At 55.7% G+C, this 11,826-nt stretch overlaps 1 protein-coding gene across 1 annotated transcript in view; it reads right to left on the minus strand.

Annotated features, from left to right (window-relative positions):
- The window catches only part of UMODL1 (uromodulin like 1), a 51,245-nt gene extending 39,637 nt beyond the window's left edge, over window positions 1–11,608 (minus strand). Inside the window, exons 1-4 of the mRNA XM_053658050.1 lie at window positions 11,533–11,608; window positions 7,788–8,030; window positions 3,217–3,378; window positions 1,659–1,780 (exon numbers count right to left, since the gene is read on the minus strand). Coding sequence (XP_053514025.1) covers window positions 1,659–1,780; window positions 3,217–3,378; window positions 7,788–8,030; window positions 11,533–11,608 — 603 coding nt within the window. The remainder of the gene's footprint in view (window positions 1–1,658; window positions 1,781–3,216; window positions 3,379–7,787; window positions 8,031–11,532) is intronic.
- Window positions 11,609–11,826: the final 218 nt, after the last annotated feature.

An 11,826-nucleotide genomic window follows, 5' to 3' on the forward strand; every position in this document is an offset into this window, starting at 1 on the left:
GACTGGTGTTCTTACACAAAGGACAGCTTTGGACACAGACAGACACCAATAGAAGGAAGTGCTATGGGGACACAGGGAGAAGACAGCCACCTACAAGCCAAGGAGAGGGGCCCTTCCCTCACAGCCTCAGAAGGAGCAGCCCTGCCTGTACCTCGCTCTCCAGCCTCAAGCCCGCAGACCTGTGGGAGCTCACGTCTGTTGTGTATGGCCCCCAGTCTGACGCCCTCTGTCACAGCCACCCCCAGAAGAACACCCCAATCAACCCCTGGGCCCCTCAGTTCCCGCCCACCCTCACGGCTCACAACAGAGAATCAGATCAGAACCTGGAGAACTGGACATCAAGCCATGGTCTCATGTTGCACATCAGAATTTTTTTAGCTTCAGTGATGCCTTATCTAATTTCATACGAATCCTTTTTGCTTCAGCCTACTCTCATCTCTTTAAGTTCTTCCCACGTGCTGTTTAAACCTCACAGCCACTGTCTCCGGTAGGATTATAACTGCTTGAGTTCACAGAAGTGGTATCTAAGGCACAGAGAGGCTAAGTAACTCGCCCAAGGCCACACAGCTGATGAGTGACAGCACTGGGATTTGAACCCAGGCAGTCTGGCTCCTGAGCTCTCACTGGCAAGGGGGCCATCTTCCTTTGCCCCCAACGAGCTCAGAGGAGACAAAATCGCTGCCAGCTGGGGCAGTCAGGGAGGCTTCCAGGGGACAGTGACCTTTCGGAATACCTCTCGAGCCGCTTTATTGGACGGCCCAGAGCAAGGAGTGTGTGTGCCACTTGTCCTGTGGGGAAGGGCCCCAGCCACGTGGTACATGAGGCCCAGTACGGAAGGAAAGTAGGGGCCGTGGTCAAAGAGTACGAAGCATTTCAAGAGGCAACGGCAGAACATAAAGTGTGGGGCCCTGGTGAGCCTGGGGAGACTCCACAGGACACTCGCCCGAGAAGTGGCCCTGAAGGCGGACCACCACCCCGGGGAGATGCCCATGCGGTGAGGAGGAGCAAAGCCTTGTCTACCACTGGGTGAAGACGTCCTGGCCGGAAGGCTCTGAAGTGTCAGAAGGTGTGAGCTGTGTCTACAGCGCAGCTCAGCTCTCCAGCTGGAACAGGGGACATGTGGCCACATCCAGAGACATTTCTGGTTGTCACTGCTAGGCATGTTTCTGGGTTTTGTGCAAAGAGGCCAAGCATGCTGTGAAATCCTACGATGACAGGCAGCCCCCGCAACAGAGAGCCGCCCTGCCCCGGACCTCCACAGTGCTGGTTGAAGGCCCCCAACCCAGGGCTTCCCAGGATGTGGGGGGTCTGCATGAGGCCAGGGAGGGCAAGGCTCTGGGTCCAGGCCATGGACGCTGGGGCACCCTTGGTTTGAGCAACAGGCTATTAAAAGATGAGGGTGCCATGTCCTGTACCGTGATGGGGGTGGGGCTCAGAGCTGTGTGTGTCAAACTCCAAGCTGCACACCGATATGCATGCATTTTATTTGTGTATAAATTATACCTCTTTGGAGCTTTGATTTTTAAAATAAGAAATCACATTTGCTTCAGAGTTAGGCATTCTGAGGTCATCTGGGTTCCCGCCGTGTTCCCCCCCCACCTCCCCCCCCACCCCGTGCACCAGCAGGGCAGCCTGCGCCTCACTCTCCCCTCACCTACCATAGAGTGCAGAAGCCGCATGTGATTCAGGAGCTGGGGGTCCACCTGCTGGAGTTCCCGGAAGTCCATTTTCACCAGGACGGTCACATTGTACCAGGAACTGGTTAAGGTCCTCTCTGCAGCTGGAAGAGGGCAGATGCAGATGAGCTACAGGCCCAGGACCAGGCGGTGCCACCAGAAGCCCTGGGGTGAGAAGGCAGACAGGAGGCCTGCAAGGCGGGAGGCTGGCCCTTCTGCATTTATTCTCCTGCCGCCTGGCCGGTGTGAGAAACTTCCCCCACCTCCCGTCTCACACGCCTCTCACCTAATATATGTAATCCCATACATGAGGGGGACCCAAAACACTGAAATTATCTTCCGAAGGTGGGCCCCTTGTACTACCAGCTTCCTCCACTAGGTGAGCATTCTAGGAACCCATCAGCATCAGTGTACCAGCTGGTGTTGTTGTGAGAGGCTGCGTTTGACTTCAGTAATTTTTTTAAGAGTCTTTCAGCGCATTTGCCCATTTCATGACAAGTGATTTATGAGCGTAACTGCCCACACTGCACTGAGTGTTCAGCAGTTTTTGACCAAAAACGGCATGACCCCTGTGTCCCACCTCCCTATTCACCTGACTTTGCCCCAAGTGATTTTGTTCCCCTATGAAACAAAGTCCTCAAAGGGTAACACTTTGCTGATGTGGAAGATGTGAAACAAAAAGACGGCAGAAGCACTAAAAGGAATCAAAATCAACAAGTTCAAAGACTGTTGATAGGTGTACTGCATCAAATGGAGAGGACTTTGAAGGCGATTGAAGTTTAAACATGTAAGAATAAACACACAGATTTTTAATAAATAAATCCCAATTTGGGAGGTTCCCCCTCATATGCTATATATTACTGTAGATAACACATACTAGATAATATTGTATGTGATACAGATCTTTTAGAATATGGATACTGTGATGTTTATAGTAAAATAGCGTGATTAATATATGTGATATGTAATACTTCGCATTATTTATAATAATACTAGAATATATTGTGATATATGTACGATTTTTTCCCCCTAGCTCTGAACCTTGACCAACCAGGTCTCCTGGAGGCAGCCATGGTCAAGCCCAGAGCCTTTCAGACCAGCCAGACGTGCCCTGAGGGCTGGGCCACTGACCCGACAACCAGACGCTGCCGGCAGGATTTCAGGACCCTGTGGTGTTTCAGGAGCGGCTGCACCCCTTCCCACTACAGAACAGGTCAGCTTCCAACAGGGGCCACCCAGAGCTCTAGGGCTCCCCAGGCGACTTGGAAAAGTTGGGCTGCTGCTCTGCCAGGAACGTGTTGCCACTCAGGGCACCTGTGAGCACCCCTCTCCCCCCGACACGTCAGAGACCAGATTTTGGCAGAGACGCTGCATTGAGCGGGATGTGTTTGCACACAGCTGTGGACTCCCTGTGACATGGTGACATCGGCTGTTTCCTGGAAATTGCTCTATCCCCCTTCTTCACCAGACCAGCGAGGGACCCCAGCCCACAGGTGGCTGCCTAACTGGACACCTCCTTCGCTGCAGGGCTCAGTCTTACCTTGGGGTGTGGGAGCCACGCAGCGGCGGCCCCATGACAAGGGGCAGCATTTCTGAAGTCCTGGGCAGTCAGTGTCCAAGATGCAGGGAGAGGTGGCCGCTTCCTGCCCGACCTTCGGGCAGGCCCCGGGTCTTGATGCAAACTCCTCAGACCGATTCAGGGCTGGGGGAAGGTGTTAGCAGTTAACAACATTAGCAGTAAAAACCCGGGTGAGCCGCTCGGGCACCCCATCTGGGTGCCTCCCAAGGCCGACTCCCCCTGCAGTTCTTGGAGGCGCACAGTGCAGCCGCTCACGGGCCGTGCCAGGGCCTGGGCAGCACCATTCCGATGGCTAATGTCCTGAAGAAATTGCCACACAGGGACTGGCTTTGGGGACGTAAAAAATGGGTGAGTGGTGCAGCCTGCCAAGCCACTGGGACGGAAATGATGTTTACAGCATCCCCGTGGGGCCACCAAGCGAGGATCCCGAGGTCTTTGCTTCCTCCCGTCTTGTAAAACCAACAGCCTCAAGGCTAAGGGGACATAGAGTAAAGGTGAGGTGGCGCCTGGGACAGAAAACTGACCTTAGAAGAAAAGAAAGTCCAGACAGAGTGTCCGGGTTGGACTGACAGCAATGCACCAATGTCGGCTCCTTAGCAGGGACACGTGTACCATGGTGACACAAGACACTGACACTAGGGGACACTGCTGAAGGGGGTGCAGCAACTCCCTCCACACCTTTGCAACTTGTCTGTTTAGTTTAGTTTAGAATCTAAATAATTCTGAACCAAAGGCTTATATAAATGAAAGGGAAGTGCAGGCCACCAAGAAAAGTCACCTTCCAAAAATGGTTGTCAGTCACAACAGACATGTTTTCAAGTTCAAGTTCGTCTTGATCTGACTACTGCTGGGAACCCCCCCTCCTTCCCATAGGGCTGGGCACTCACTGAGAACCCAAGAGAACAGTCAACAGTTCCAACTCAGTGGAAAGTCAGAAATCTGCTTCTCCTTCCACTGTCTCAGCACAAACAGTGAGACGGGACCGCCCATGCCTGGCAGCCCAAGGTCAGTCCCCATCCTAGGGGATGGCCCACCAGCGAGCTCCGCGAGCAGCAACACAGAGGGCTCCTGGGCTCAGGAAAGTGATCCTTCTGGAATAGCATTCCCTCTCCTGCCTCCTGCCCAGGCGTCCTCCTTCCCCAAAGGGGCCCTGTTCTCAGCCTGGGGGGATGGAGATTTGGGGGAGTCTCTGGGTGCAGTGGGGCCCTTCTGCCATGATGACCAGCCCGTGGTAAGGACGGGCTCAGTGGAAACCAGGGGCCACCACAGTGGGTGAGCGTCTGCTAAGATGCTGTTAGTTCCACCCCCAGGAGCTCCTCCTGAGAAAATAACCCGGCTTGTGCATAGCACCACAGGACACTCATCGCAGAGCTTTGTTTAATAACGAAAACTTGGAGCCAACTGGACGCTACATAGCAGGAGATTGCTCCGTGCCGAGACATCCACATGAGGTAATGCCATGTGGCCGCTAAGTCCTGTGGCAGGACCATATTTATTGACATGAAACATGGTCCAGAGACACTGCCAAATGGTAAGAAGCTGCAGAAAAGCCTTGAACGGGACCGCCACACTTTTGTGAGACGTCTGCCCTGAGTATAGAAGAAAATGTGTACGACACCTAAGTTTGCGGGGGCGGCTTATGGGCGAAGTTCCTGTGCTCACGTCTGCCTTTCCAGATTTTCTGCACGGCTCGTATATGTTTTTGTAGTGATAGTACAGAGATACATCTAAGGGAAATAAGGTATGAGTTACTGCATTCCAAATGCCAGACTTTCAGAAAGTGAAAGTCATTGAGACTGAAGGGCACGTTCTCAGAACACCCTTCCCTTTTTAGTTACGTGGCTGTTGAGTGGGAGGGGAAGGAGGAAGCTGGTCTGAGGCCTCGCTGCTGCCTGGAGGTGAGACCTGCCAGCTGAGAGCACCGAGGTGTCAGGACACAAGTCACCCCCTGCCCAGAGGCACCCGAAGGCCCTCCTGTCCTCCCCAAATGCCTATGCTGTCCCTGTAGCTACCACACCCAGGGGTCGGCCTTTGTCCCATTCTGTGCAAACCCACCAGTGGGCTGGGGGTCTCTTACAGAGACTTCCCTCTGCCAGTTCCAGGAGCCAGCCTGTCGCCAGGCTTCTCTAAAGCAGCTGTGATCGAACAGTCGAACCCTGCAGACGGAGCCCTGCCAGCGTGGGGACGGTTGTGCAGCCAATGATCGAGGAGTAAACGTGTTTACCACAGGCAGTTCCAGCTGCCAATGCACTGACCCTGAGCACGGGGGCAGGAAGAGGTGCTGGGCGTGACCCCCATGTCCGCGCTCCCCCTACTCCAGCCACTGCCCCACTGCAGCTCCCCAGGGCAGCCCCGCCCAAGGGACTCTCTAACAAGAATGCTCTGGCCCTCTCCCCACCCGGTGAGTTCCTAATTAAAGGTGCCAACGCTTTAAAAGTGGGATCGATGTCCCACGAGAGGCACTTCTTGGAGGCTGGTTTGTTGACGGGAAGAAAGAGGAGCAGCAGGTGGCAGGGAAGGGACACCAGCCCTCCCTGCCTTCTCTCCTCTGGGACTTTACTTGTTTAGCTCAGCAGGCCAGCAGCCATTACAGAAAGGTCACCCTTAGTGGGTTCGGCTGCTGTGGCCCAGCCAGTCTCGGGTCCTCCTCCGGGCTGCTGGGCCTGGGACCTCACTGGCCCTAACCACAGCCAACAGGTCTTCACCCGTGTGGCCTGCACAGGGGAAGACAAATGGAGCAGGGCCACACCTGCCTTGTTTCCCCGGATTCTGATGCTCCATACCAAGCTGCCGTGGTCTCCACAAACAATGGGACCCCCGCATCCTCCAGGAAGAGAGGTGCCCCCGGCTCGGGGTGGCAGCTGAGCTGGCCGCCCCTTCATGCGTGTGCATGTGCCCTTTGAAGACAGGGAAAGCAGGGAGGGGGCTGTCACAGCACAGGCAGGGACTCCTTGTACCCCCGCACCTGGGCAGCCCCTCCAGGGGCCAGCCCTTCCCTCCGAGCACCCCGTTAGAGAGCCAGCAGACATGTACAGTTGACGCCGAGCCGTGGTCCCCAGCTCAGCGGGCCCTGTCTGGTCTTACGGGTGGTGGCGGTGTTAGTGCTAATGGCATTATTTTAATAGGCCACCCTGAGTGGACAGACAGGGCAGCTCCATGCCCTGCCCTCTGAACCAGGTCTCCGGGGAGTGTCAGGCACCCCTGTCTGCTGGGAGTCCGCTCTGTCTCCAGACCTTCTGCACGGCTCATGTGTCCCTCTTTGTAATTGCAGTAAAACGATGCATCATTAAGCAAAATAAAGTAGGAGTTACCATTGCAATCCCAAAGCATGAGTTTTTTAAAAGTGGAAAAAGTCATGTAGAGTAAAAACATGATCACACACGTCCTCATAAAGCTCTTCCCATTTGAGGTTGTCGGCTGCTGCACTGTGTGGGGGACCCGAGGAGGGCAGGCTCAGGGTGACTCAGTGTGCCGAGCCCACACAGCCCCCCGCAGGGCCTGCAGAGCACAGGCTACATCCTGTCGCCCCCAGTTCTGGAGGAGGTGGGCACCCCTGGTGTGCGTGTCCACGCCTGGGCCTCAGGCCGCACCTGGACGCCCGAGCTGGGGCTTTCTGCCCGCTGGATGCAGCAGCCCTCACAACTCAGGGTGACCCCCGCACACTCCCCGGAGCCACACCCTACCCACTTCCCCTCCGTGACCGTGTGGGGGCAGGGGGACCTTCTGACTGCTCAGAAACTCAATTCTGAGATCTGGTATTGACTCAGATGTCACAATCACCACCACCCACACACGCTCCTCCAGGCGCCCTTTCCCTGGAAGAGGCCTTCTGGAAAGTTCTTTTCACATCAAGAGGCTAAGCCCTGAACCCACAGAGGGTACGGCCTCAAGCACTGCCCCACACAGCCTCCCCAGTCTCCCTGGTAACCGCCTCAAACATCTTTGGAAGGACACGGAGGAAATGAGAGGACGTGGGGCCTCTAGGCAGTTAGAGGGGACTGAGGGGACCCCTTCCCTCTCTTTCACATAGTGGAGTTCAGGTTAGGATTTCAGATAAAGAAAGCATCCACTACAACTTTTTAAAAGAAAAGGGGGACCCCCCCCCAACATAGAAGGGACTGAAACACTGGTTCTCCAACTCAGCCATGGGTCAGTGTCTTGGGAGCTTTCAAAGCCCCCCCACACCCAGGCTATGCCCCAGGTGCAGTTCATTACAACCCCTGATGGCAGGACCCAGGCATCGGCATTCTTAAAGCTGCCCAGGCCCTTCTGTGTGCAGCCAGGTCTCCAGCTGCGGCCGCAGGGCCCAGTCTGAGGTCTAGGGGTAGGGGCAGTGATCTGTGCTTGGACAAGCCCCCCAAGTGATCCCAATACTCAAGACTAAGAATAGTGTTCCAGAAGGATCTAGGAAGTTCAGAGCTAGTTGGTGCGAATGGTGACTCTCCTGAAGCTCAGCAGGCCTCCCAGGGAGAAGGAAATAGAGGGTGGTCCACAGTCCCCACCCCTCATACCCCCTGCAGCCCTGAACTCACGCAGGACGCAGTAGAGGCCCAGCTGCTCGAAGCCCTGGCAGCAGTCGGTCACGTTCCGGGGCTCCGGCGCGTCCACTGCCAGGTACCGGGTCCTGTAGATGGTCTTGGGGCACCGCCTCCACGGGATCCATCCGCCGCAGGGGGCGTAGGTCACGTGGGACACTCGGACGGTCTCCACTTTCTGGACACTTTGGGTCACGCTGTAGTTGCACAGCTGGTAGCTCAGCAAGGACAGGCCTTTCTCTAGGAGGGAGGAAGGGGGTCGGCGAACCAAAAAAGGAACCCATGCCGGGGTCCAATGGCTGCGAAGGGTGGGTTCTCTTCGCCTCCGCAGAAACGAGGGAACCAAACCCCGCCGCACTGGGGCAGACCCTCAGAATCCGCCCACCAGCCTGCTGGGAGGTCAGTGCAGCAACGTGAACTTGAAGGGAGAAGCGTCAACAGAGACTCTCCTGCAAAGAAACACTCCTGTACAGAACGCAGCGCTGCCACCAGGCGGAGCCGCCACCAAGTGGAGCCGCCACCAAGCGGAGCCACGCTTCCTGCAGCCCCAGGGGTACACAGAAGGGAGACATGGAAGAGTCACTTCTGGGGCTTGGATCCCCATTTTCTGCTGCAAGCTCTGCGATTCTGCAGCCAGAGTGCACACCTCTTAATCTCCATGGGGCCCGGCTTGTCACATGGGAAATGCATCAGTGACAATTCCCACGATGACTACGTACTGGAAGCCTACTGTGTCTCAGGCTCTGGTGGCAATGGCCGATTTCTATGGGATGAATGGAAGATAAACAAACAAGTCTTGGGCAAACTGGAGGTGTTAGAGATGGTGAAGTGAAGTCCAACCCTTACCGTCACCATGGAGAGATGAGGGTATAGGATGCCACTGTAGGTTCTTGTGACACCCATGACCACCACCAACCCCGTGTCTCTTTGTCAGGGACCCTGTGTCCCTATGGCACCCCATCTGCCCAGGGAGCTTCTGTTGTCTCATATAACAAGGACTGTTACGGGCTGAATTGTGTCCCCCGCCCACCCAGAATTCATGTGTTGAAGTCCTCACTCCCAGTACCTTAGCATGTGACCTTATTTATAAACAGGAATTTTGCAGATGGAATGAGTTAAGATGCGGTTCTACTGGAGCGGGGTGGCCCCCACCCAACAGGGCAGGTGTCCTTACAAGAGGAGAAAGTTGGACACAGGGACAGGGTTGCAGGCAGGGGGAAGGCCATGCAAAGATGAAGGCAGAGTTCAAGGTGATACTTCTACAAGCCGAGGAACCCTAAGATTGACAGCAAACCAGCAGGAGCTGGGAGAGAGGACGGGACAAAGTCTCTCACAGCCACCAGGAGGAAGCAGTTCTGCTGACACCCTGATCTCAGACTTCTGGCCTCTAGAACTTTAAGGGGTTAAATTTCCACTGTGCAAGTGCCCAGCTTGCGGTGCTTGTCCAGCTGGGCCCAGGGAACTCACGCAGCCAGCATGGGACGCTCAGTGCAGGATGAAGGAATGCATGGCCTGAATACACTTCACACCTTCAGATTCTCATCCTCTGAGCTCCCAGCCTTAGAAGACTGTCCAGCCTATGAGTAGGTGTTCGGTTTTATAGTGCACACCCCACAGATAGAAGCTGGGTTTCTGGGATAGAAGCTGGGGGGGACTTGGGTTTGGCCACAGAAATCATCCTCACCCCCGTCACCAGGCAGCACCCTGAAGAGTCCTGCATTTGTCCTTGCAGCAGCCCCAAGTGTGCAGAAAGTGAGACTCAGGGCGGAGGTACTAGTGATTCCCCAGGAAGAAGTGGACTGAGCCAGCCCTCAAGCCTGGGCTGATGAGAAAGCCTGCAGCCTTACTCTGGGCTGAGCAGAGTGCTGAACCACCCACCCAGAGCAAGCCCACCCCACACCACGTGAGCCACGTGGCTGCCTCCCCATCACCACCGTGGGTGTCAGGGCCTCTGGGAATGGAGACGCCGGCTGCCAGTCTGCACTAAGGGGTGGGTCACAGTAAGTTTTGGGAAGGGGGGAGGCCCCCTGTTATGTGGATGGGGCAGGAGAAATTAGCCTCTGAGACCAGAGTTACTTGGCCTAGAGCTTACAGGTGAGCTGGATGAGGGACCGGGGACAATGGCCCCCATGACAGCGGTCAGTAACGGAGTGACCGACTGACAAGACAAAGCACAAGGAGGTCCCGCATGAGGAGTTTGGCCAAGCGAACCTAGATTTTGTTTTCGTCTTAACCTAAGTCAAGGTGCCAACCACTAATGAAGGTTACACGTCCCCATCTCTGGAGAGTCACCGGTCCCCATCTGATCAAGGCCCCAGCTGATTGTTAGCACACACACCGCACACACAGCGCCTGCAAAACTGCACTCAGGAGCGGCTTGTTTTGCTTTGCACATTCCCCCGGAGGCCACGGGATTCTCTTCAAGCTGGCTTCTTGGCAGAGCCCCAAGTAGAACCCTCTGAGCAGACCCTGCTGCTAATAAACCCCTTCAAGAGCCATCAGTGTGGGAGCTGGGGGTCCTGGGTTCCCGTCTCAGAAGTGGTAGGTACATCCTCACACTCCAGGGCGAGCCTGGCCCTGGGGACAGAAGACCCAGGTTCCCACCAGCTTCACAAACACCAGCTGTGTGGTTCCGAGCCCATTTCACACCCTCCCAGGGCCCTGGTCTTGTCACTTATACACACTAGCTACGCCCTGGGTCGCAGATTTAACTGAAACGACGCCTGAAAAGGCAACAGCCAGCCTATAGGACCAAAGAGGTGTGCGACCCCAAGCATCCCTGAGCTTCTGTCCCCGGTGTCCCCACTGGTACAGCAAGGGGCTCATGAAATCCCTCCTGAGTTCTCCCCTCCAGATTCGAGGTAGTCCCATTGGTTCTGCAGCTGAGCCGTGTGGTTTACCCATTCTAAAGGAAAAACCATGTAAAAACCATCACAATTAAACCAAGACCCTACTGTTTCATGGTGGAAAAACTTGAAACTGGAACAAAACTGAAGTTGATTATAGGAACACATGGATCTGTTTGAGTTCCAACTGAATAAGATTTCAGGGGGGAAATGGCTTAAAAGTTTTCCCATCTCAATTCCCTAAAATCTGGGGATTCAGAAACCCAGTGTTTTTGGGTTTTTTTTTTTTAGCAGCTGACCATGTGCCTTGCAAAGGCCTTGGACAGGTGCCCTCGCTCAGCCCCTCACTCCCCCAACCCCGGGGCCGCTTTCATCCTCACTTACCACTGAGGACTTGGGGGCTGGCAGAGCCCAGATGGAGGGGCAGCTGGCTGGAGAGCCACCCCTTCAGGGTGGCCCTGGTGGAAATTCTGCCCCACAGCCAGCTGTGTGGCCTTGGGCGAGTTCCTGACCACCTGGGCCTCCGTCTCCTTCTCTTTAAGTTAGGACACTAAGTTTTGGAGACCTCAGTTCTGCATCTGCTCAGCCTGGTCTGTGGACCTGCATCACCCACACGCCCCCTGCAGAAAAGCATGTAGTTCCAGGCACCGCCCCCCAAACCCGTAGACTCAGACTCTGCACTGTAACCCTGCAGACACCCCGGTGATTCAGAGGCACACACGCCACCTCTTCTGTGGTTACAAGAAAGTTTGGTAAGAAGCAGCTGATGCTACCTCTCCAAGCAGAGACATCTCTGCCTGCTCAGCTCTCAGCAAGTCTGCTATCCTTACTCACTGGGGCTCCCTCCCAGGGAGCCCCTCCTTCAGCATCCCCCACACGGAGCCTGGACCCCTCACCTGTGAAGCCACTGGCCTGGCTGGAGCCGACGGCACTGAGCAGGGGCAGCAGGGCCAGCCCCAGGGTCCTGAGCATGGCTGGGCAGGGGTGGCGGCTCTGGGCCTCTCCTGAGCAGAAGCACAAAGGGGCCTGGGCCACCCGGGCCGGAGAAAAGGCCCTTCCGTTCCCTGTGCCGCTGACAGTGGCAATGGCTTGATGGGGTGCGTTCTCAGGGAGCAGTCCCTTATGCCTGCTCGTTAATGCCTGCCACCTCCACGGCCCCGTGTCCCCGGGGGCGCCTGCATGTCACAGCC

This window comes from Artibeus jamaicensis, unplaced genomic scaffold (genome assembly GCF_021234435.1).
Source record: "Artibeus jamaicensis isolate MK-2021 breed Jamaican fruit bat unplaced genomic scaffold, CSHL_Jam_final scaffold_474, whole genome shotgun sequence".
In the NCBI taxonomy this organism is placed as follows: Eukaryota; Metazoa; Chordata; class Mammalia; order Chiroptera; family Phyllostomidae; genus Artibeus; species Artibeus jamaicensis.